At 47.0% G+C, this 27266-nt stretch overlaps 1 protein-coding gene across 9 annotated transcripts in view; it reads right to left on the bottom strand.

Annotated features, from left to right (window-relative positions):
* Positions 1 to 27266, bottom strand: part of nhsl1b (NHS-like 1b) — a 177218-nt gene that overhangs the window by 15812 nt on the left and 134140 nt on the right. For 6 of the 9 annotated variants that reach the window (XM_036975961.1, XM_036975965.1, XM_036975968.1 and 3 more), the window contains exons 2-5: positions 11709 to 11861; positions 5505 to 5629; positions 3450 to 3645; positions 1981 to 2112 (exon numbers count right to left, since the gene is read on the bottom strand). In XM_036975961.1, coding sequence (XP_036831856.1) covers positions 1981 to 2112; positions 3450 to 3645; positions 5505 to 5629; positions 11709 to 11861 — 606 coding nt within the window. Of the gene's footprint in view, positions 1 to 1980; positions 2113 to 3449; positions 3646 to 5504; positions 5630 to 11708; positions 11862 to 17200; positions 17624 to 27266 lie in introns of those variants that run through there. The other 3 variants (XM_036975969.1, XM_036975966.1, XM_036975967.1) reach the window with 2 other exon arrangements.

Genomic DNA, 27266 nt, shown 5'->3' with positions numbered 1-27266 from the left:
AGCTTCCGCCCCTCTCTCTCTAATTTCCTCTCCCTTGTTCCCCCTCTCTCTGTCAGGCTGTCAATCAGATTAGCTGTGTCTAAGAGGCTAATTAATTTGATTTTCTGCAGCCCTGTCTGATGCGCTAATAACCGCTGGTCGTCTTCATTACGACAGATATGGACAGAGTTAGAGAAAGAGAAATGGAGAGAGAGAGAGAGAGATGGAGAGAGAGGAATAGTGGGACCGAGAGAGAAGAGGACAGACACCAGAAGGAAGACTCCCACTATGCTTTCCCTCCTACTCTGGCTCCGTCTGATCAGAAAGAGAATGGTCCTCAGGGTGTGGGCAGCTGGTAAGGCATTGGGCAGCACACACACACACACACACACACACACACACACACACACACACACACACACACACACACACACACACACACACACACACACACACACACACACACATATAAATAAACAAAGTGAAGGATCTGGTGTAAAATAGGAGAGGATATCTGATGTATCGGCCATCTGTGCTGGCTGCTTGTTGATGCTCATGCTCCCTAAACACGCTCACACACACACACCTCCCCTCCCTAAGGCAGAGAGTGACAGCACTGCTGTATTAGATAGATTAAGCTGCAGGTTTCTACTTCACATACAGCCTGGGTATCTCACTCACTGAGGCAAGGACTTACCATCTAACAGTAATCAGGACTTCCAAGCCTGTCTGTCTGGTCTTTCACACCGGTCTGTCTGTATAATAAGGCTTCAAAGCTCTGCCTATCAGCTGATCTCATCCTACAGCGAGATGACATTCTCTTAACGCAAGGAGAGTCCCCAGTCACCCATACCTTAATAGAGTTAGCTTAACTTAGTGTAGCACATAGCTATTAGCAGGGGTGAGGAACCCTGGCCCCTCTGCCTGTTCCTCAGCCCATCTGTTCTGAGGATTAGGGGTGAAAGGTCAGGGGGGGGGTGTTAGAAGGGTGGGGCTATCATAACAACAGCTGACAATAAACGCAAAGGGGCGGGAAATGGAAACATTCAGGCCCTCTTCGTCTGGCGTATCCCCTAAGTCTTGGGGAGACAGAGGAGAGGAGAGGTGGGTTCGGGTTAAGACCAATTTCACAGTGAAATCCACAATAGGACATGTATGCTTGACTGTGTGTTTGTTTTGATTGTGACAGAAAACCAATATTGTCCATTCACCCCACATCATATACCCTTTCCTATTTAACCTCCCCCATCCTTCTCCCCCTCCCTCCATTGGCCTCAAGCCAACCCCACTCCCCCATTATAGGCGAGTGTGCATTACACAGTTGTGGAAATATGAAGATAGAATGACATCTGTGGTAGGAATGCTGGGATTAGATGCAGCGTTTAGTGGTGGGATGTGTGGAACACACTGTGGCATGCTTAGATTATCAGTGTATCCCAGGGATTAACACATATGAATAAGTGCCCATTTAGATTCACCAGACTTGTTACCAGCCTCGTTCTCGTAAGTCACCTGATATTACATTTTTGTGTGTGTTCACATTAGAAACACTTATCATGGCTAAGGGAGGAGGACAGTGCAGAGACCGGGCCCATGGGGGTCATGGGAAAAGGAGTGTTTCGGAGTGATGTCAGACTCTGGACTACTAGATTTGAGGAAGTAAAGGTCCTGCAATGACAGATGCCAGTAGAGATTTTACTATGAGGGGTGGGGGGTGGGGGGGCTTATGAAGAGCTTCTAGAAGAGAGATGTCAAATGTCAAGATTCTAGCATGAGAAAGCAGATGTAGAAATTCTAGAATAGGGAAGAGAACTTTGAGAATGAGCAATGGTGGTGGTTCTACGGTATACTGAACAATGAGGGGGAGTCAAACTAGTCACTAAACCAGCCAGAGGTGTGAGGCAGGCAGGTGGATGGACTAGCTGTCTGGGTCAGGGATGAGGGAAGGGTGGGAGGACTAGTGAGAGCGGGATGCAGAACAGCTCTGGGTATATACCATACCTAGTTCGGTGCAGATGTTGTCAGGCAGCCCTGATATAGTCTTTCTGCGTTTGACCTTCTTGGGCCGGCGGGAGACTGTGTCAGTGTTAATGAGGGAGCGGCGGATGCTGGCCTGCCGGTCAAACGTTGCCCCTAGTGGCCGGGAGGGCGAGAGCAGGCAGGCAGAACAGCGGCAAACAAAAACCAGCCCGTTAGTGATACAAACACACGTGCAGTTGTGTTCATACATGCAGAGTTTAGAGACGGGCAGAGTGACAGAACCAGAGAGAGTAGACAGTCACATATATATAGAAAAGCATGCTGTATAACATAGACAGGGGGGGGTGACACACAGATAAACACAGAAACTAAAAGAGCGAGTATCCCACACAGCCATACAAGACCAAACATACAGACAGATCAGTGGTTTGCTCTGACTGTCTGAAACTAGTTCAGACTCGGCGAATCTGCTCTTTTGATGGATGGTGAGAAAGTGATATGAAAACTGACATATAGACAGATTGAGTCTAACACGCTCACATTACAAACAGTCTTTTTTTATTTAATTTGATTAGATATGACGTTGACATTTTGTTAACTTGAAATACTGATTCTAAACCAATCCGCGTTAAGAAGCCTGCAGATTTAATAGGTCTCACAATTACATGTATTCAAATACATGTTAACACCAACTGACTATTGATACTGTTAGGAGCTGTCTGTGCTACTTTGCAGTGTTTTGTGGCAGGATCTAGCCTCAGACAGCTCTCTCTCTATGCCCTGTAGCGTGTGTGTGCTAGCGACAAACTGAGTCAGAGGACAGGACAAACACCACTGAGCCAGAGCTGACAGAGATAGTTAGAGGGAAAGAAAGTGTGTGTGTGTATGTGGGGGGGGGGGGGCAGTCTCAGACCGACTGCTGAGTGACAGATGTCACTAGCAGGGCTGATGTATTAGTGGGTGGGAGATAGAGCAGTACGGTGTCTGTGTTGGGTCCTGAGATGACGTGTGTACTGGTGGTGGTGTGTGTATGTGTGTGCGTATATATGTCTGTGTGTGTATGTAGTGCGTGTGTTGTAGGTGTCGGTCTCTGTCAGGCGCCCCATGGTTTGAGATACAGCCATGGAGCTGCTTTGACCTTTGACTGCAATCGCTCTCACTCTCTCTAACACTGGGATGGACTGAGCACGCTCACAAACACACACTTAGCAGGGGGGTGGTCAGAGAGCGAGATAATAATATGGAAGAAAAACAGGGGGAAGATAATACTACTGACAGACAGAAAACACAACGCTCTATGCATGTGGATGCAATTCCCAGTATGTCCATTCGAACACACAGAGGGGTTAAAAGTGAGGCGAAAAAAGGATTGCTTCAAGACCAAGACTCCTATTTCATTGGTTGAATGGCATCGGTAATTGTGGGCATGTTCAACCTAGGACATACAACGGTTACTATTGGGGGTGTGGCAGCCAGGGGGTGTGGCCTACCTGTGACGTTGATAGGGATGACGTCAGTGGGCACGGCCTGAGCCTGCATCCTCATCTTCTCCTCAGGGGTGGGGAGGGGCGGGGCCTTGTAGCAGCGCACCTGTCCGTCACACTCATCTATCCCCTCCTCTTCCTGGGGGGTCTGGGGCCTCATGGGGTGCAGGGACTTGTCATCCTCCGCTGACGAGGCCATGGACTGGAGGAGAGGAGAGAGAGAAGTGAGAGGGAGGAAAAGAAGAGGCGGGTACACAGGAATGAAAAGGAGATGAGAGAGGAAGGGAGATAAAAGAGAGAGATGGGAAGGAGAGGGATAGAGGAGAGATGAGCTTCAGACTGAGCCTGAAGAAACGCACCTGAGCCTGTAGAAGGAAGGAGTGTGTGTCTGTGTGTGTGTGTGTGTGTGTGTGTGTGTGTGTGTTGCACCTGCCCCCACTGGGTCTGCCATCCTTTGTATGAACGCTTTAAACCTCTTCCAGCATTGTGTTCATTATTGCCCAAACACCCACACACACCACTATGTTTACTGCAGCAATCTGACCTTTGAGCCAGAGAGTCTATAAACATGTTTCACGGTCAATCATACACACATTGACATGCACACCCTCACACCCCGACAAACTAACAGCAAGGAGGAGTGAGAGAATGAGATAACAAAAGGAGAGTAACAGAGAGATGCTCTCATGTGTTAAACTGTGCTGACGGGCTGTGAGTTCTCAATCTGAGCGCATCACATCTACACTGCAGAGATACGAGAAGAGCAGCGCCACCAAACTTCTCACTACAGCACCTGGGCTTTCTCTAGAACCCAGGGCATCAACCAAACAGGCCGGCACATATTTTAGACAATTATCAAAAATCATATTCCAGAATATAAAAAATATAAAAATACATTGGTTCCTTTTTCCATCTCAAAACAACAGATACCTACCTACCTCTCCAACAGCATCGCAGCCTCATGTTATCAGTCACAACAGCAGCTCAAACATGGGACAGTCAGAGGGAGGAGAGGAGGGCAGGGTGGAGAAGAAGCAGGCCGTGTGTTATGTTGTGGCCTTCAGAGTTGCCCCCACCATTAGGGGCCATTGTGGGTCTGAACAGTAACCCAGTTTCCCCTTTGAGCTAGGGAGCTGCTGTCAACCAGAGTTAGGCTCACTGGCCTGGAGACAACAGAACAGGGGTGAGGAGAGGCGGGCAACAAGAGAGGTGGGGGAATGGGGTTAAGGTTGAGGGTGGCTTGGGCCAAAGGAAAAAGCAGGGGATGGATGAGAGCGAAAGGAGGTGTGGAGGCAGGCCCAGTGAAAAAGGGGATAGTTTGGATAGAGGGACAACAGCGAGCAGGGTTAGGGGGTGAGAGGCACCTCATTCTACCAAAGAAAGACCCCCTTCAACAACCTCGTCTGACCCCATCAGGACCCCCACGATTGGACGAGTCAAGTGGAGGGAGGAGAGACTACAGAAGGAGTGGGAATATGGAGAAGAGAAAAGCGGACAAGTGGGGGGGGGGGGTTGGACATATACAAGGAAAGTAAGCGTCCTGGAAAAGGCTTCTCTGACTATTTGACCATTCACGTGTTAGTCCTAACGTTCATACCACCTCACTCTACCACACAGGTTAGTTTTAAGACAATTAACAATGTCATACTGTCACTGTGTAAGTCAGTCACATGCAATTCTCAAGTTGTCTATTGTCATTAGAGTGAAAACAGCTCCACCAAGTCCAAACCAGTATCAAAACAATGCTATTTAGATATTTAGAATAAATCTCCCAAGTGTTCCCTATCAGGGCCTGCCAGATAAACAGTTCTAAGAGGCTGTACACTCATGAGAAACCAGCCATGGCAGGAACACAATGTAATGAGACAGAGTGGGGGGGTGCAGTCAATGACAGAGGAAAATACAGAGAGGTGGTGCACTTCTGCTTCAAACCACTGGAGGGCAGACACATACCAGTTTGGTGTGTGCAATTATATTTCTATGGGTGCTGAGTGTGTGTGTGTGTGTGTGTGTGTGTGTGTGTGTGCGCGCGCACGCGGGCTGTGTGTGTGTGTGTGTTACCTTCTTGTCTGTGTCGTCCTCATCATCCTGCAGGCTGCTGTGGGACTCTGCCCTGCCAGAGAAGGTGGGGCCCTGAGAGTAGTACTGGGAGCTACGGAAACCATCCTTCCTTAACTTGTCACACTCTGGAAGAGAGAGGGAGGGAATGGGTTTCACAAACCTTAATATACACACACACACACACACACACACACACACACACACACACACACACACACACACACACACACACACACACACACACACACACACACACACACACACTGAAGTGTTGTCTACACCACTGGAAGTGTTGTCTACACCCCTGGTAGTGGTGTCTACACCCCTGGTAGTGGTGTCTACACCCCTGGTAGTGGTGTCTACACCCCATGGTAGTGGTGTCTACACCCCCTGGTAGTGGTGTCTACACCCCATGGTAGTGGTGTCTACACCCCTGGTAGTGGCGTCTACACCCCTGGTAGTGGTGTCTACACCCCATGGTAGTGGTGTCTACACCCCATGGTAGTGGTGTCTACACCCCATGGTAGTGGTGTTTACACCCCCTGGTAGTGGTGTCTACACCCCTGGTAGTGGTGTCTACACCCCTGGTAGTGGTGTCTACACCCCATGGTAGTGGTGTCTACACCCCTGGTAGTGGTGTCTACACCCCATGGTAGGGGTGTCTACACCCCCTGGTAGTGGTGTCTACACCCCCTGGTAGTGGTGTCTACACCCCCTGGTAGTGGTGTCTACACCCCCTGGTAGTGGTGTCTACACCCCCTGGTAGTGGTGTCTACACCCCCTGGTAGTGGTGTCTACACCCCTGGTAGTGGTGTCTACACCCCATGGTAGTGGTGTCTACACCCCATGGTAGTGGTGTCTACACCCCATGGTAGTGGTGTCTACACCCCTGGTAGTGGCGTCTACACCCCTGGTAGTGGTGTCTACACCCCATGGTAGTGGTGTCTACACCCCTGGTAGTGGTGTCTACACCCCATGGTAGTGGTGTCTACACCCCATGGTAGTGGTGTCTACACCCCCTGGTAGTGGTGTCTACACCCCCTGGTAGTGGTGTCTACACCTGTCGAGAGCTCAACACCTCAGGGAACACGCACAGCAGAGGAGCTGACCTGTGCAATATACCGGGCAGCTGTTCAGAGACACACAGCATATAGACGAGCAGCCTGTGTGTGTGTGTGTGTGTGTGTGTGTGTGTGTGTGTGTGTGTGTGTGTGTGTGTGTGTGTGTGTGTGTGTGTGTGTAGACCCTGCCTCAGCAGCAGCCCCTGACTGCTTCTCTCATTAGACCCTGCTGTGAGGGGTGAGATGTGTGTGTTCCTAATCTACGTGTGTGTGTGTGGTGTGTGTACATGCATGTGTGTGTGGGAGCTAGGAGGGGGTATCCCTTCCAGTCTGTCACACACAGATGGTGGAATCGTCCTCCTCTCTCAAACACCTCCTCCCTCCCTCAGTGGCTATTTACACTTCAGTCACTCTGCTACCAGGGACTCCTTTGTCATATTTGCATGACTAACTAGATCAGCTACTAAATAACACATCATCTACTAACGAGATGTAGAAATATTATGTACTAGACTAATTATACATAACTTAATAATTTCTAATTCAATTATATTTATATATCCATGATTTAATAGTATATCTAAAATGCTATAGATAATTCTATAGCTATATACATGTCCATATCAGAGCGATTTTCAAGCTACGGTTGAAGTCGGAAGTTTACATACACCTTAGCCAAATACATTTAAACTCAGTTTTTCACAATTCCTGACATTTAATCCTAGTAAAATTCCATTTCATCACATTCCCAGTGGGTCAGAAGTTTACATACACTCAATTAGTATTTGGTAGCATTGCCTTTAAATTGTTTAACTTGGGCCAAACGTTTCGTTCGGGTAGCCTTCCACAAGCTTCCCACAATAAGTTGGGTGAATTTTGGCCCATTTCTCCTGACAGAGCTGGTGTAACTGAGTCAGCTTTGTAGGCCTCCTTGCTCACAGATGCCTTTTCAGTTATGCCCACATATTTTCTATAGGATTGAGGTCAGAGGTTTGTGATGGACACTCCGATACCTTGAATTTGTTGTCCTTAAGCCATTTTGGAAGTATGCTTGGGGTCATTGTCCATTTGGAAGACCCATTTGTGACCAAGCTTTAACTTCCTGACTGATGTCTTGAGATGTTGCTTCAATATATCCACACAATTTTCCTACCTCATGATGCCATCTATTTTGTGAAGTGCACCAGTCCCTCCTGCAGCAAAGCACCCCCACAACATGATGCTGCCACCCCCATGCTTCACAGTTGGGATGGTGTTCTTTGGCTTGCAAGCCTCCCCCTTTTTCCTCCAAACATAATGATGGTCATTATCACCAAACAGTTCTACTTTTGTTTCATCAGACCAGAGGACAAAAAGTAGGATCTTTGTTCCCATGTGCAGTTGCAAACCGTAGTCTGGCATTTTTTTATGGTGGTTTTAGAGCAGTGGCTTCTTCCTTACTAAGTGGCCTTTCAGGTTATGTCGATATAGGACTTGTTTTACTGTGGATATAGATACTTTGTACTGGTTTCCTCCAGCATCTTCACAAGGTCCTTTGCTGTTGTTCTGGGATTGATTTGCACTTTTCGCACAAAAGTATGTTCATCACTAGGAGACAGAACGCGTCTCCTTCCTGAGCGGTATGACGGCTGTGTGGTCCCATGGTGTTTATACTTGCGTACTATTGTTTGTACAGATGAACGTGGTACCTTCAGGCGTTTGGAAATTGCTCCCAAGGATGAACCATTGTGGAGGTCTACAATTATTTTTCTGGGGTCTTGGCTGATTTCTTTTGATTTTCCCATGATGTCAAGCAAAGAGGCAATGAGTTTGAAGGTAGGCCTTGAAATATATCCACAGGTACACCTCCAATTGACGTCAATTAGCCTATCAGAAGCTTCTAAAGCCATGACATAATTTTCTGGAATTTTCCAAGCTGTTTAAAGGCATAGTCTACTTAGTGTATGTAAACTACTGACCCACTGGAATTGTGATACAGTGAATTATAAGTGAAATAATCTGTCTGTAAACAATTGTTGGAAAAATTACTTGTGTCATGCACAAAGTAGATGTCCTATCCGACTTGCCAAAACTATAGTTTGTTAACAAGAAATGTGTGGAGTGGTTAAAAAACGAGTTTTAAATGACTCCAACCTAAGTGTATGTAAACTTCAGACTTCAACTGTTATATTAATTTTGTGCGTATACTTTCAAATTCGGGGCTCCTGCATCTCAGCGCTAGAGGTGTCACTACAGACCCTGGTTTGACCCCGGGCTGTATCACAACCGGCAGTGATCGGGAGTTCCATAGGTCGGCGCACAAATGGCCCAGCGTCGTCTGGGTTAGGGGAAGGTTTGGCCGGGGTAGGCCATCAGTTAAGAACAAATTCTTATTACGGTGAAGGCCTACCCCGGCCAAACCCTATCCTAGACGACGCTGGGCCAATTGTGCGCCGCCCTACGGAACTCCCAATTATTTCCGGTTGTAATACAGCCCGGGGTCGAACCTTGGGCTCCCGAGTGGTCAGCAGTCTAAATAAAGATTAAATATATACATATAATTTACACCGAATGCTCTTTACCACAGCGACCAAATAGGCCTATTAATTTCTCTAGTCTCTGCCATCTCCGTTTGATGTGTGTATAGCGACAAAGACATCTTTTGTGTTGAATACCCGCAACTAATTAGTCAAATCACTGATGTACAAATGTAAATCTGCCCATTGTCATATTCATGTGAAGGAGTGGTTTGATGTGTTCGTACCCTCTACGGAGCTACACCTTACAGACTACTTTCCTCTTTCATGTCCTAATGCCTACATAGCTCATTAGAGCATTTAATGGAGCCTAATGGAGCAGCTAGTTACTGATGGCTGTTAGTGTTTGCGCCTGTGATCTGGAATAGAATGGTTTTAGAAGCCACTTGAGATGATGAGGAGGACGGGAATAGGTGTTACACAGTTTCCGTTTCCAGGACTGTTGTCGAGCAGAACAGGGGCTGGAGTTTAGTTGAAGGAGAAATATGGAGGTTTATTACTATGGTCACATGGCACCATCCCAGAATGATGTAGATACTAATCGATCCAAATCTTTCAAACACTGTTGACTATAATGTGTCTGATATTACGCAATATGTCTGTGCTTTCCCAACCAGTCACCCTTGTGCGCACACGACCACAACCTGACACCAGAATGTGCCGACGAATGGCATTATGGGTAATGACCCTGTCCTAACTGTTGAGAGACTCGGGCGTTGTGCCGATGACACTAGCAGCTGATTACATATGGATTGCTTTGAGACCCAAGCAGGGTCTGATATTGAATTTTCCCTAACTTCTGTTTGTGTCTCTGTCCTGGTGATATGGCCGACGGGGGTGACATAGATTTAATGAGAGGGGGCTTCATAAGCACATGAGCAGGGGCACGGTGGTGGATAGAACTGCTCTCAGATAAGTTTCTCTCTATACCAATGCATATCTTGACTCTAACCAGACTGGTCAGCCATAGAACAGCGCTTTGGGCAGTTTCTAGGTCCCCTTGTGTTACAGCTTTGTACAGGGTTTAGTTTGAAAGTATACGTTGTGTACTGCTTCTATTGCTATCAGACTGTAGGCTGACCAGTTAAATGATGTAACAGAGCATCCCAGCAGCAGCTTCATGGGAAGAGAACATGGGTTCAGCAGCTAAACACACACCACGACGTAACAGACTGACCGACACAGGCAGTCTCCCCGGACACCTGTTGGAAGGGCTCTTTCAGAAGGACGGTGGCAGGGGATCAAAGGATACCATTACCCATGCGGTGTGTAGCATGGCGGGTGTGTGTCATACTACATGGACAATAACCTCACATAGAACCAGGACAATGGGACAGAAGGACAAAGACAGTGTGTGTGTGGCATTATCTTAGTGGAGGTGAAATAATAACACACTCTATGCATTACCTCTTCTATTGTCTTCAGTCCCTCTCCTCCTATTCTCTCTCTCTGCCCTCCTCTCCTTTATCCCCCCCCCCCTCTCTCTCCTCCTTTTTCTCCCTTTATCTTCTCCCTCTTTGTCTGCTTGGCACACAAGCTCACCTAGCACATGAATAACAAGCCCCCGCCCCACACTCACCTTCTCACACACCATCCTTAAAGACACGCTACAGAACTTTGGCGACTACCAAATATTTTTTTGTAACCCTCCCGCTTTGGGCTTGGATGTGCCATTGTGTAGTTCATACATGCATAATCTATGAGCAGAATGACAAGTCTTACCTCAATTAGCCACGAAATCCCTAGTTTGAATGCTACTGTTTACTGGCAGCGCCATTCTCTCTACATTTCCCCCACATGGGCCAGCTCCATAGCAATTTGAGTTCCAGGCAGCCAATGAGGTTCAGCCCCTCACCACTTGAGTGACAGTTAGCAAGACGCTCACACAGCAGAGCCAGGGAGAGAGCAACAACGTTGTGCACATATGTGACGTGGTACACACTTTTGGCTCATGAGTCAGTGCTACTTTCAGAATTACTGGCTAAAAAGTATATAGAAGTGCCAGAGAATCTCTCTAAAGGCACGGACACACCGATCACGTTTGCCGGCCGAGAGCTCTTAGCACCCCTGAACAGAATGCCAGACATATTTTGAAAACCGAGTGCAACCAGATTCTACATGTAGAATGGTCAAAAATGCTGGTCAAAAATGTTGGCAGTCAGACTATAACACCGTGCCGTCAGCAAGTGAACGAACGGCAGACCGCATGTCTTGTCCTTTACACTGATCAACACAAACTAGCACAGACCAACCCCATACACACCCACTCCAACTCAACTCCTCCCCCATGCCTTTTCCCACAACTGAACCGTTCTCTTTGGGAACAGACCAGGAAGTGACTAGTTGTGGCTATTTTGGGGGAACCTTTCATGTTCGCCCCTCAAAGACACTGGACACACCACAGGAGGGCTGAACACGGGTGTGTTGGTGTAGCTAGGCAAACAAACGCTTTGGACGGTTTTTTGTTTGTTGTTGTTTTTTTTAAACGTTGTCGTAACGTCGTGAACATCAATAAAGTATCAAGAGATATTGAGGGTGATGAAATGCAATGGGTGGTCGGTGACATTCCAACAACACTGTATTTGTGTGTGTAGGGTCATGTCTGTAAGTGCGGTTGTGGTCCTTACCCCTCAGTGCGGTCTTGAGGTTGACCTTGGCCTGGTGGTGGAGGTCCTCTACGCAGGGCGGTCTGTTGCCGGGCAGGAACACGTTCTCCTGCTGGTGCCACGGGGCTGTGTAGTGGACTGTCCACTTGCTCTCCTCATCCAGGTTAGACACCGCTACAGAGGGAGGAGAGAGAGGGAAGGAAGTTCAATGATTTACAGTTTAAAAAGGCAGTCGTGTTGAACAAATATAGGCTAGATGTGTTTTGGTACAGTTGTATGTCAGGGATAGGGACTGATGCTTTGAAATAAATAAGAACTTGGTGGGTGCTGAAATTTGTTCTATTTCATTGGAAATGGTTTTCTTCTTCTTCAATCAAGCCGTCAACTTCAGGACACACTGGTGCAATTCATGTTCCATTTTTAAATAAACCCCCCCCCCCCCATGTTGTTTTACAATATATACTCTAAACCGTGGAGTCACGGCCAGGGACAGACGTTATCAAAAGCGACCCAGGAGAAATTAGGGTTAAAGGCCTTGCTCAAAAGGAACATCGACAGATTTTTCACCTTGTCAGAACGGGGATATGAACTCGACTTTTTGCTTAATGGCCCAATGCTCTAACCACTAGGCTACCTGCCACCTTACCCAGCCCATAGGCCAGCTGTTATTTATCTGGAAGTTGTAATGCTAATAAATCTTGTTTGAGTTGGAGTGGAAGGAGGGAGTGATGTTTGTATGAAGGTGTGACCCTACACACAAACAGCTTTAACACTCTACTGTGATGCATGGTCGCGTGTAGCTTAGTTGGTAGAGCATGGCGCTTGCAACACCAGGGTTGTGGGTTCAATTCCCACGGGGGACTAGTATAAAAATGTGTGTACGCACTACTGTAAGTCCCTCTGGATAAGAGAGTCTGTTAAATGACTAAACTGTGGAGGGCAATGGAAAGTGGAGGGAAGGTTAGTCAGAAGTTCCAACTGAAGAACATTCTAATAGACACTGAGTGTACATTAGGAACACCTTCCTAATATTGAGTTGCGCACTTCAATCTTTTGTCTTGCACATTCACCCTCTGAATGGCACACATACATTTCTCAATTGTCTCCAGGCTTAGAAATCCTTCTTTAACATGTCTTCTCCCCTTCATCTACACTGATTGAAGTGGATTCAACTGATTGAAGTGGATTCAACTGATTGAAGTGGATTCAACTGATTGAAGTGGATTTAAATTGAAGTGGATTTAACAGGTGACATCAATAAGGGATCATAGCTTTCACCTGGTCAGTCTGTCATGGAAAGAGCAGGTGTTCCTAATGTTTTTTACACTCAAAACAGAATGTTCTCCACAGAGAGACCAGGCTTCAATGTTCTCCACAGAGAGACCAGGCTTCAATGTTCTCCACAGAGAGACCAGGCTTCAATGTTCTCCACAGAGAGAACAGGCTTCAATGTTCTCCACAGAGAGACCAGGCTTCAATGTTCTCCACAGAGAGACCAGGCTTCAATGTTCTCCACAGAGAGACCAGGCTTCAATGTTCTCCACAGAGAGACCAGGCTTCAATGTTCTCCACAGAGAGACCAGGCTTCAATGTTCTCCACAGAGAGACCAGGCTTCAATGTTCTCCACAGAGAGACCAGGCTTCAATGTTCTCCACAGAGAGACCAGGCTTCAACATGAAGAGCATTGTTTCAGACACTAGCCTACTGCCAATAGAACAAGCTAAGAAGAACTTCCAAAACATTGCCTCTCAAACAACTTCTCAAAGGTTTCAAACTATTTATTTATTTAACTAGGCAAGTCAGCTAAGAACAAATTCTTATTTACAATGACAGCCTACCCCAGCCAATGGGACAATTGTTCACCTACTTATGGGACTCCCGATCACGGCCGGTCGTGATACAGCCTGGGATCAAACCAGGGTCTGTAGTGATGCCTCTATGCAGTGCCTAAGACCACTGCGCCACTCGGGAGCCCAGACTAACCATTGTTCACCCTGTTTGGTTATTTCTTGGTCATCCAATACTGTCCAAACAACACACAATCCTCAGGTTACATCCTGCACAACATCTCAACAATAAGAAAATAGAGAGGGTACAAAAACACAAAACAAGTAGTGCCACCATCCGCTGTTTACTTTGCCCATTTCAAGAGAAAACACACACACACACACACAGGACTTACCGAGCGATTGTATCCAGACTAAAGTACTATCTGGGATTGGGAGACCACGTATCTCCATTCCTCTAAACAAGCTCTCTAGCTCTGTGCCTGTACTGACTAACAACATGACCATCTATCTCAGGAAAAAGTCAGACAAGTAAGAACAGAAAGAGGAGAAAGTTGGGAGGATCCTGGGAAAGGGGCAGGCTAAGGAAGGAGGTGTGTGTGTGGGGATGCGGGGTGCATGAAGGAGTCTTTCCACAGGTGCAAATGGGCCATCTGAGGTAGTGTGTGTTTTTTGGGTTGAGGGGGGCAAAGGGTCCTTTTGACTTGACCCTTATTCATTCCCACAAGTGCTAATGGACCATTAGAGGAAATGTGTGTCCTGTCCCTACAACTACCACCCTGTCCCCAACACAGCCTTTTGAGTGGCTGTGTTGGGAGCCCAAAAGGCCAAGGAGAAAGTCTAGGAAACATTTGGAAGCCAGCACTTGGAATCCCCTGGGGAATCCCCTGGGGTGGATGGTGTTCAAATGTTGTACGTTTAAACAGGTTGACGTCCTCCATAAGAAGGCCCCGGGGCCTGTCCAAATGTCAACAGTTGAACTGCCATTTGAACGGTGCAAAAGGCCTGAGGGAAAGGCAAATGAGACGAGGGACTTGGGGGGGGGGGTGTTTGTGTAAGGCGGGGGTTATATGTTTCCACAGGTGTGAAGGCGCCTTCCAGTGTGCCAGTCCCTAGGGACCACAGGTGGCAGGGCCGACCGTTGGAGTGTGATGTGACGTCTGTTAGGAGTTCCTCTCTTCAGCAGTTAAAGTTGACACCTCTTCGATGGCCGGTTAACTACCTCTTTGGCAGGGAGAGAGGAGCCTTTGTATTCCTTCATGACCTGTTGCTTACCAACTGTTCTTTACAAACAGCTAGGCATATCTCTCCAACATATCGCTCTCCTTTCTCCTCTTCAAACACACACACACACAGCTAAACCTTCTCGTGTAGGAAAAGTCAACCCTGAGAATACCGAGACCCACCACACCACGTGGTTGAGGAGTGGTAGAACCATCGGAGGGTGAATGACACTTGTTGCTGCCACATGTGTGTGTGTGAGCTCTCAGTGTGTGTGTGAGCTCTCAGTGTGTGTGAGCTCTCAGTGTGGGTGTGAGCTCTCAGTGTGGGTGTGAGCTCTCAGTGTGTGTGTGAGCTCTCAGTGTCTGTGTGAGCTCTCAGTGTGTGTGTGAGCTCTCAGTGTGTGTGTGAGCTCTCAGTGTGTGTGTGAGCTCTCAGTGTGTGTGTGAGCTCTCAGTGTGTGTGAGCTCTCAGTGTGTGTGTGAGCTCTCAGTGTGTGTGTGAGCTCTCAGTGTGGGTGTGAGCTCTCAGTGTGTGTGTGAGCTCTCAGTGTGTGTGTGAGCTCTCAGTGTGTGTGTGAGCTCTCAGTGTGTGTGAGCTCTCAGTGTGTGTGTGAGCTCTCAGTGTGTGTGTGAGCTCTCAGTGTGGGTGTGAGCTCTCAGTGTGTGTGTGAGCTCTCAGTGTGTGTGTGAGCTCTCAGTGTGTGTGTGAGCTCTCAGTGTGTGTGAGCTCGACAGGAGGACAGAGCTAGAGGGAACGGGACACGCAAACGTGCACATGCACGCTCACACACTCCAAATATACACTCACATAAAGTGAAAGAGTTAACAACGGACACCCAAACATGCCTAACCACTCACATAAGGGCTACTGTTGCACCAGACTAACAGTGCATAGATAGGTCTACACAAAACAAATGAAGTTACACACAAATGAAGTTACACACTTGTATCTACTAGTCCCAAACAACCTAGTCAAAACACGTGATTGTCTAGCCTAATACTTGTCTCATACACAAACACAGCTTGGAGTATCCTCCAGCCCAATCCATGCAGGTAGCTAGCTCTCCCCCCACCCTTGGGCCTGATGTGGTGAATAGAGCCAGTCAAAGCCACAGAGCCAGACCAAGGCCACTGGGACGATGGACATAAAGCCTGTATTGTCCCACAGAATCAGCCTCCACATCGGGCCTTTCACTAGTACAATACCCCCAGACAACCCCCCAACCCCATCACACTCGCCCAGAAACACGCATGCTACCACAATGTCCACATCTTTTCACTTGTCACCTAACCCCCCCAAGCACACCTCCCTTACTACCAGCACACAATTATCTCAGAGAGGAAAGAAAGACAAAAGTTGCAGAAACACACTCAGAAACACGGTCCTCTTAGAATCTATATTTGAAAAGAATCCATGCATATTGACAACTTCTAATTAAGCAATAAGGCACGAGGGGGTGTGGTATATGGCCAATATACCACGGCTATGGACTGTTCTTGGGCACGACGCGCCGCGGAGTGCCTGGACACAGCCCTTAGTCATGGTATATTGGTCATATACCACAAACCTCAGAGGTGCCTTATTGCTATTATAAACGGGTTACCAACGTAATTAGTGCATTAAAAATAAAAGTTTTGTGGTATACAGCAGTCAGCCAATCAGCATTCAGGGCTCAAACCACCCCGTTTATAATCCTGTATATAGCACTATAACCTATCAATACAAACAGAGAAACAATCACATGTGATGTGCAGGACCAGTGGAATAGAGGAGGTGTGCAGCAGGGCCAGAGGCTGATATCATCTACTCCTGATGACTCTGCATCATCACAGTGACAGTGACAGTGACAGCTGCAAGGTGGCTCTGTCCATGCAAAGCATCACTCCATAAAACATCCCACTGTAGTTTAGGTTACCTACTGTATCAGAGTGTTAACGCCTCCTCTTTTCTACTTACACAGGTGTGTGGAAGGAGTCTGAAAACGCTGAGGTAAGGATTAACAAAGTTGATCTGAGAATTACAGTACACACAGTGCTAATAGAGGATACACCTGAGATTAGGATGAGCACAAACGGCTTTCAGTGAGAGCATGTCACCTCTCGCACACTCTCACACGCACGTCCCCAATCCCCTTACACACAGACCCTACTATCCTAAATTCATTCATAATTGCCCCAATTTCTACAAAATCCAAGAGAGCGCTTCAAATGAAAGAGAGGGCACTTTAACTCTAGCCGAGACGTTAACCCTTTAAATGCCTCTCCCACTGGTTACTAGGTAACAGAGAACAACAGTATGTACTCCGTCAGATCACAGAAACACACCCCCCCCCCCCCCCCCCCCCATGCCAATGTACTGTGTAACATTATCCACAACTAAAACTCATTTTATGAAAAGTCCTCTCAAAGTGACACCTGATCTGCCATTACTGGAAAATGAATGATATATTTAATAAAAGGGAAGGAAAGGCAGAGCAAATGAAACCAAAGTGTCTCTCTTACCCTTCCTCTTGAAGTATTTAATGACAGATTTTAACGAGGTCCCGATAAACACCATTATTCCAGTCGGTCTATAAGAATATCAATAGAACGGCCTTGTAAAGGCACAAGCCACGCAGATGAGCGAGGGAACGAGGAGGAGGACAGGACAGACGAGTGCTGCCGCCGCTCTTCTCCACTCACTCTATATGGTGGCTCAGCTCTGTGTGTGTGTCTGCTGTGTTCACAATGAGCCTCTCCCCCTCACACACACTGCCCACCCCCTCCTATCTCAGGCGCTGCCCAGACCTTTGAGGAACACACGCACACACACACGCACGCACACACACACACACAGCGGGAGGGGTGTAGAATCTGTTCCCTTGTGCTTTGGTTACCATGGAGTTCTCTCACCCTTTCTCTTCATTTCTCCCTATCCCTTTCTCGCTGTCTCTTATTCCCTCTTTTTCTTTTTCTTTCTCTCTCCCTCTCCCTCTCTCTCCCTCTCTCTCCCTCTCTCTCCCTCTACAGGACTCTAAAGATTAAAGATTCAAACACGATGTAACAGTATGACCAGGAGTAATTATACTTAGCTGTAAGGTATATGGATTTCATAAATACAGAATAAATAGGCTAGCCTACTCTCTTTCGCTCCCTCACTCCCACTCTGGGACCTGCCAAAGCACGCTCTCTCTCTCTCATGTCTGAATCTCACATCTCATCTCTGCTGTGAGTTTCTCTTCACTTCCCCAGGAGGGCTATGCTGGTCTGATATTCCCTCTCCTGCAGTAGACATTAGTAGTTAGGGACACCACCTGCTTTGTACTCTGATGCACAAAGAAAGGACTGTTGACTTTTCTTAGAGACCAACAACGGTCCCTGACTGAATGTCTGTGTGTATGTCCCTTTTCATCTCACCACAACTCTGATCATTTTCTCCGTCATTCCTTCCCTCCCTCTCTCTGATCAGCCAGCCTGCTGTTAGCACACGGACTCTAAATCTGGGCCACATGAATATAGATCACATACAATCCGCCTATTGTCCATTCTGTGCAGCTTCTATCAGACACACACACACGTACGCACACACACAAACACACACACACATACAAAGCACTACGGAGATACACACACAAGTGTCCACAGAAACTCAATTCTCTGCCTGCCCCTACTACTGCCCCGTATTCCTTTATGTCTTCCCAAATGGATGGGGGGATGGAGATGGGAGGGGGCTGAAACTGGAGCTTGAATGGGGTTGCAAATGATTGTTGAATTTGTGGGTACAAGGTCCCCCCCTTCCAACCTTGTCTCCTCCTCTCCTGAATCTCTTTGCAGTGTACATTCACAATGCTGTGTGTGTGTGTGTGTGTGTGTGTGTGTGTACAGTACGTGTGTGTGTGTGTGTGTACAGTATGTGTGTTTGTGTATTTGACAGGATCACTGCCACGCTCTAGTGTTCTGCAATGGCTGTGCCAGATTCACACAGAGAAGCATTCTGCAAGTTTCTCCTATCTCTCTCCTCAGCAAACCTTTCCCCCTCTCTCTATCCCCCCCCCACCCCCCCCCCCCCCCCTATCTGACTCCCCACGCTTGGTGTGGGGCTCCTGGCCTGTTCTGTGATTGGGGTGAGCATCACACCATCTGACACGCGTACAGTATTAAGATAACATGCAAACACAAGCCGGCCATGGCTGCAGTGATTACAGGACCTATTGTTCTGAACACAGAGGGACCAGTAGACACGGCCAATGGATCTGCCATATGGAGGAGAAAACTAGACATCTCCTGGATTAGGCTTATCCCCCCCATCTATCCACCCTTCATCCCTGGCTTCATCCCTCTACCACAGACATGCTTTGAGGAGAGGAGACGTCCCAAAACAACACTAATATTAATTCTTCAAGCATTTCGCTATGCCCGCATATCAGCTAAATGTGTACGCGACCAATAAAATGAGATTGCTTTTGATACACGGCTTGACAAACACACGGCATCAGGTAAGGACCTCCGACTGAGGTGATCAGACCCGGGTAAGACGCCTTCCAAAATGCTCAACATGTCAACCATTTGTCGTTTTCTGTTGACTTCCTAACTGACTAAGTGTAGAACTTCAGTCTTTCTGAAAAGCCCTTAATAAAACCAGATTCATTAATATTATACTAAAAGCCAATATATAGGCGTACAGCAGCAAGATGTTGAGAAAGTAGGCCTATGGGAGAACAGACTTGCTTAAACAAACGATAAGGAACCATAGAGGATGTGAATGAGTGAGAGAGCGAGAGATAAACAGGTATTGTTGAATGAACCACAGTAATAAAGACATGGAGCTGACAGATGGATGATCAGCTGAAGTGAATGATGACCGTCTTCTGCTCTACTTTCTCTCGCTCCAATTCTCCCTAATTCCGTCCCATTTTCACACCTCGTTTGGATCTCCTTCGCAACCCGACAGACGTGGCTTCACAACTACCCAGCGTGCACGCGCGCACGCACGCACACACGTACACACGTACAGCAAGTAACGAGATGAAACCTCCAGCAACACACTCAATCTCTCTCTCTCTCTTCCTGCACCCCCTTGCTACCCAGACAAACTCGCAAACCTCAATCCCCGTCCCCTCCAGTCCCAATTCTATCAGTCAACCCCTGAATCCAACCCCCCTCACCCCAAACTCCCCCTCTTCTTCCCATTCAACATTATAGACTATAAAACCTCCAGTAAAATGCCCAAAGCACCCCTCAACACATCCTGCCCCCCACCACTGTCAGAGCACAGATTTATTTCTGTAATTGGACTAAAAGAGAAGAGGACCCACTGAGCCCTAAAACCACGAGGTAGCCTGGAGCCCCCACCCCAATCACCTAATGGCACATCTCAATCCATACCTTCTCTCCTTCCTTCTTTCAATCTGCACCTTCATGCATTCTCTCTCGCTCTCTCCTACTAAGGTAATCTATATATCGATTCCTTCCTCTCCTCTCTTCACCTCCTTTATTCTGTTCTCCTGCTCTAACCGTGACCGTGCATTCCCTCTTCAGCAAAACACAAACGCCATGAAAAATGGTGTGGGACAAACAGACAAGCAAGAACATGTGAGGGGGAAGCTTGTGTTCATTTTACAGCTCTTATCTCGTTTCTCTGAAATTACATGACCTTGATAAACCATAGAAAGTAGATCCCGGTATCAGACACATGACTCAAATGACACTAACTTTATGACGTATGGTATAATGTTTAACTCTGGGATAGGCCTACATTCAATATCATACTTTGATATCTCTGAACAGTAACAAAACCAACGACCACTCTCCTCAGTCTCCCTCCTCAGTCTCCCTCCTCAGTATCCCTCCTCAGTATCCCTCCTCCCTCTCTCTCCTCACTCTCTCTGTGTGAATTATTTATAGTATGCCGGACGTCCCCCCCCTCTTTTTGTCTGTGAATGAAAGTGTAGCTGTTAGTAAACAGGAACTTGATCTAGCCTACAGTGCCTTCCAGCCCTTAGAGAAATGGACAACGTAATTTATAATCTATCAGCTAGAGACAGACAGATCGAGGGGGAGAGAGAGAAAGAGAAGAGGGGGAGAGAGAAAGAGAAGAGGGGGAGAGAGAAAGAGACGAGGGGGAGGGTGAAAGAGAAGAGGGGAGAGTGAAAGAGAAGAGGGGTAGAGAGAAAGAGAAGAAGGGGAGAGAGAGAAAGATAAGAGGGGAGGGAGAAAAAGAAGAGGGGAGAGAGAAAGAGAAGAGGGGGAGAGAGAGAAAGATAAGAGGAGGAGAGAGAAAGAGAAGAGGGGGAGGGAGAAAGAGAAGAGGGGAGAGAGAGAAAGAGAAGAGGGGGAGAGAGAGAAAGAGAAGATGGGGAGAGAGAAAGAGAAGATGGGGAGAGAGAGAAAGAGAAGAGGGGGAGAGAGAAAGAGAAGAGGGGGAGAGAGAAAGAGAAGAGGGGGAGAGAGAGAAAGAATAGGGGGAGGGAGAAAGAGAAGAAGGGAGAGAGAAAGAGAAGAGTGGGAGGGAGAAAGAGAAGAGGGGGAGAGAGAAAGAGAAGAGGGGGTGAGAGAAAGAGAAGAGGGGGAGAGAGAGAAAGAGAAGAGGGGGAGAGAGAAAGAGAAGAGGGGGAGAGAGAAAGAGAAGAGGGGGAGAGAGAGAAAGAGAAGAGGGGGAGAGAGAAAGAGATGAGGGGGAGGGGGAGGGAGAAAGAGAAGGGGGGAGAGAGAAAGAGAAGAGGGGGAGAGAGAGAAAGAGAAGAGGGGGAGAGAGAAAGAGAAGAGTGAAAGAGAAGAGGGGGAGAGAGAAAGAACAAGAAAGAGGAGAGAAGGTTGCAATACAATTAGGCTACATTATTTTGCATGTACACACACTTTGACGACACACACACACACACACACACACACACACACACACACACACACACACACACACACACACACGAGAGACACATACAGACACACACAGACACACACAGAGGCCAGGTAAATAAACATGCTGTTGCTCTCTGATGAGTCTTGTTCTCCTGTTAATGACTTTAGCATGGTGCAAGGTTCCCATGCATCCCCAACACACCCACCCACCCACACTCTCTCTTGGAAACACTCAACCATAATAAACACACAATTGAACATTTTTGGACGGTATTCACAAGAAAGAAATAGGCCTAACCAAAGAGGCTGAGTAGAAAGCTATACCACCTCTCTCAAAGTCCATTTTGAGTGACATGTCCTTCTGTTCTCAGCAGGCCACTCAGACAGAGGTCAGCGAGCGACCCCTAGTCCATACTCTCCCCTCCGTCCCCACCACTCTTCTTTTCTTTCACCCCTTCTACTCCTTTCTACCCCCTTTCTGGGCTTTCCAACTGACCTGCTCTTTTGTGCCGGCTGAGGTCAGCACTGGGATTCCATCACAGTCAGCACTCACACGTACACAAACATGTGTGCACTGCACGCACGACACACTCACACGTACACAAACATGTGTGCACTGCACGCACGACACACTCACAAAACTTCAAAGGCTGGTTGTTGGACAAAAAGAGGGGAAACCAAAGAGAAACCAGGCTGGGACACAGAGTGAGTCAGGAGGACACAGACCGTATCCATGGGTGTCTGGGGATAGGATGATGTCATCAAAGTGAGCCAGGGGGATCTGACATGAAATAAGGAGAAGAGGACATATTGTAAGCAGTGCCGGGATGATACCAGTATCGCAACATTCGTTGTAATTCGTGGTAAGGAAACAAAACATGAAGCGGATTTAACTTCTTTAGGAAAACAGCCCTAATTTTTGAAACAAACATCATTTTTTTGTCATCCCCCCTCCATCCCCACAAACACCTCAACGTCACGCAAAACACCCAAACATGTTTACTAATCACAGTGGAGCCATTCGCTCCTCAGTGCCTGTGTGTTTTTATAGCCCAGATCAAACTCTTCAGTGTTTACCATAGTAAAGATCAGGTCTTTACACTGCATTACACCAATCTGTTATCACCACCTACTGAACACACCAATCTGTTATCACCACCTATTGAACACACCCATCTGTTATCACCACCTATTGAACACACCCATCTGTTATCACCACCTACTGAACACACCAATCTGTTATCACCACCTATTGAACACACCAATCTGTTATCACCACCTACTGAACACACCCACCTGTTATCACCACCTACTGAACACATCCATCTGTTATCACCACCTACTGAACACACCAATCTGTTATCACCACCTACTGAACACACCAATCTGTTATCACCACCTATTGAACACACCCATCTGTTATCACCACCTATTGAACACACCCATCTGTTATCACCACCTACTGAACACACCCATCTGTTATCACCACCTACTGAACACACCCATCTGTTATCACCACCTATTGAACACACCAATCTGTTATCACCACCTACTGAACACACCCATCTGTTATCACCACCTACTGAACACACCCATCTGTTATCACCACCTACTGAACACACCCATCTGTTATCACCACCTATTGAACACACCAATCTGTTATCACCACCTACTGAACACACCCATCTGTTATCACCACCTATTGAACACACCAATCTGTTATCACCACCTATTGAACAACCATAGAGAGGGAGGTACTAGATGCCGGAAATAGCAGGCATTTGAAGAGGATGGATGCTGGGAGTGTGTGTGTGTGTGTGTGTGTGTGTGTGTGTGTGTGTGTGTGTGTGTGTGTGTGTGTATACTCTCAGCAAAAATCTACTTCAGACCACTTGAGTTGTTAACATTTCATTCCAGTGGAGGAGTTGTTTTGTGCGCTTAGGTTGATTAAGTAGGCCGCATTGTGTGTGTGTGCGTGTGTTTGTTGCAACGCTAGAAGAAATTGAACATATTATCTGCTACTTGAGTTGGTACAAATTAAAGAGTTTTATGTGCATTCAAGTCAATAGTGGAGGCTGCATTGTGTGTATTATTCTCTATGAAAGGGAGAGGGGCCTCCCTCTATAGGCCTCCCCTCTATTGTACTCCATGAGAAAACCTTCCAGACAAGGACACCCTGCTTTGAGTGCAGCGTGAGACCAAAGACACCATCACTAACATATTCAGTCCCTCCATATGTGCATCTGCATGTGAGGGGATTTCATCTAGCCTACAGGGAAAGCCGTCGGTGCAGTGGAGATAAATGAGATGCATGTTTTGTGTCTGTTCAAACACAAAAGTATTCACATATAGGTGAGCATGAACAGATGAAATGCTCCTTTGAAGGGTAAAAGAACAACATGAAACATAACATCAACTGTAAAGACGTAAAGAGTGAAAAAGAGAGATGGAATCAAAAGGAAAAAAGAGTGAGGAAGAGACCAGAGGAAAGCTGTGCAAAATTGTTCAAACTTCAAAGCCAAAGTTCTCTTGATGTGGCAGAAAAGCACTCAGTGCTAAAAGAACAAAGGAGCCATGTGTACTGAGAGAAAGAGGTCAGAGGTCAGAGGAGAGGTAAGGCCTGTACAGAGAAGGACTGGAAGGAAGACAGACAGATAAACTTGGTCAAAGCTTGTCTGCATGAATGAGTGTGAAAAAGTCCCCACCTTAGTTAAATAGAGTTGGGTTCGCTCACCTGTAGCCTAAATGGTGAGAACTGGGTTACACACACAGCAGGGTCAGTGCTCATGACTCATTGCTGTCCATAAATTCTTGACCCAAGCAGATCCTACAGACCCTTTGTAATTCAAGCTAGTGTGTGTGTGTGTGTGTGTGTGTGTGTGTGTGTGTGTGTGTGTGTGTGTGTGCGCGACCTGGTGGATGCCTGTGCAATGGGTGACTGCAGGGTATTTAAAGGTCACCTGGGTATTTAGTACACTTGGTGGATGGTCATCCATCCAGTCCAAAGCGGTTTGTCTCTCCAACAAGCTTCCTTCCCCCTCCTCATCAACCTCCATCTCTCTCTGGGGAGGCCCTGAACAAAGGATCTTCATCAGATCCCCTCATTCCCAAAAAAGGGGCTTTATCTAACAAACATTCAAACCTGGGGACCTTTAAATGTTAGCATAGAGTAAAATAAAACAGGTGTTGCACTTCAAATGTGTCCCTGTGTAAAGCAGCCTCTCAAAATGTTATTTTATGAGCCGGCTGCTTTGTCCATCTGTAGTAACGGTCCCAGTGGAGAGGCTGGTAGCTCCCGGCCCCCCGTCACCTGGTATTTCTGCATACCTCTCCCCCTCTCTTTTAGAGAATGTAAATCTAACCCCATTTGCCTATTCCCCTGTTGACCCCAAAATGGATTGGTGGGAAACTCCTAATCCTACGAGTCCTTCTTCCACCATTTGTATTTCAGTAGCGCTCCTTTCCAGGCCAATTACTATCACACGTGCAAGTAGCCTAGTCAAATAAGGAGGCTCTAAGGCTGCGTTTACACAAGCAGCACAATTCAGACATTTTTACCACTAATTGGTCATTTGACCAATCATATCAGATTCTTTAACTCCGGCGCTGATCTGATTGGTCAAAAGACCAATTAGTGAAAGAAAATATGGTAATTGAGCTGCCTGTGTAAACGCAGCCTAATAGTCCTGCTCCAATGCAGAGTGGTCCATAGCCTCTGCAGTGGTTTACAGATGTATTTTACAAAGCAGTGTCCTTGGATGTCTTGAAGTGTGTCTTAAACCAAAATGCATCACGTTTATTATTCCGTAATGACCATTATCATAGTCCAATGGCCGTGTAATGTTGGCTAACACTGGGGTATTACAGTAGAGCATCATCTAGTCCAATAAAGATATAGAAACCCCATAAAGAGGCCCAGTCTACATTACTGGCCAGCCAGTCTGGCTCCATAGATATTGATCTGAGAACCCTCAATATGACTACACTTTCCTCTTAGGACTGATCACATCATGACAAGACAAGGTGTGTGTGTGTTTGTCTGTGGAAAGTTCTGTAATCTCCTTCATTTTCCGTTTCCACCGGCAACCCAGTCTTAACACGTCCTTGTCACTATGCAGAATCATACCAGATTCATCGCTCTTTTGGCTCCCTTTTGTCATAACACACACACACACACACACACACACACACACACACACACACAATCCTCTCCCTATTGTGGCGTATGCTGGCTGAAGTGCTGCTGACCTACATCTCACACCAGCTCTGTCTGTCTATATGTAGTCGACTGCTGTCAACTCTACTCTCCACAGGGGAGGTGGGCCTCTTAACAATACTAATTTAATTAACCTCACACACACCACAATACATTTGATCTGATACAAACAGACAGATGTTAGTATGGGTCAACAGGGTCTAGAACATCATTTAGGGCGGCAGGTAGCCTAGCGTTTAAGAGCGTTGGGCCAGTAACCGAAAGGTTGCTGGATCGAATCCTCAGGCCGACTAGGTGAAAAATCTCTCAATGTGCCCTTGAGCAAGGCACTTAACTGCTCTTGTATGTCGCTCTGGATAAGAGTGTCTGCTAAATGATTAAAATGTATAGACAGAGTATTATACTGCATGCGTAAGAGTTGACACTGTCCAGTGCCCCATAGGTGATTATCATTGCATTAGTGGGAGTCATGATTAGTGTGATTATCATAGCTATCATTAGCGTGGTCAACAAGCTAGCTATAGATGACCTTGCTTAGACTACTGTATCCACGCAGGACACAGCAAGGTAGCCTGTTAGCTTTCATGGTTAACAGTGAGGCGTTTGTCTCATTCATACACTGAGCCAGACAGACTGGGTTACTTTAGGGTAAGTGCCTCCACTAGCTCAAGGGCACAGAGCGGCAAGCCACTTGGGCCTGCACGGCATTTCAACGTAGGAGGAAGAGAGAGGAAGGGAGATCCTGTGGGTGTGTCTACGTTAGGGGAGAGCAGGCACTTTCATTTGGCCCAGTTTAACATGGCATCTCACCTCTCATCAGCCACAACAGGCGGTCATGGGGGACCGGGACTAACAACCAATCAACAATCCCCTTTACCACACGAGGACCAATCCACGCACGACCAGGAAGAGAGCTTGTCATTCAGATAATTTCCTACTTGTCTGATTCAACCAATCAGGGGTGATGGATGTTGGGTCTGGTGGCCCTGCAGTGAAAAGTGTTGATTTCCCATAATTCTCCATGTGCTTGATTGACTTTGGATTTGTCTGGCCAATCACATTGAACCCATCCCTGCTGGATCTGTCTGTGACAGTCATCCTGTGTGTGTGACCTTGGATTTATCCAACTTATCACATTGACCCCCCCCCCCCCTCTGCTGAGTGAGTGTGTGTGTGTGTGTGTGTGTATGTGTGTGGCCTATACAGCCAACAGGATATGACCCAAAACCAACCAATAATGATCACTTCCTACTAGAGGTCGACCGATTAATCGGAATGGCCGATTAATTGTATTTTTGGACACCGATTTTTTTTGGTTTATTTTTACACCTTTATTTCATCTTTATTTAACAAGGCAAGTCAGTTAAGAACACATGCTTATTTACAATGACAGCCTTGGAACGGTGGGTTAACTGCCTCGTTCAGGGGCAGATCGACAGATTTTCACCTTATCAGCTCGGGGGATCCAATCTTGCAACCTTACAGTTAACTTGTCCAAAGCTCTAACCACCTGATTAC

The sequence above is a fragment of the Oncorhynchus mykiss genome, chromosome 4, assembly GCF_013265735.2.
Source record: "Oncorhynchus mykiss isolate Arlee chromosome 4, USDA_OmykA_1.1, whole genome shotgun sequence".
Classification (NCBI taxonomy): Eukaryota; Metazoa; Chordata; class Actinopteri; order Salmoniformes; family Salmonidae; genus Oncorhynchus; species Oncorhynchus mykiss.
Note: the sequence above shows the minus strand (reverse complement) of the source record. Positions and strands in the feature narration are given on the sequence as shown.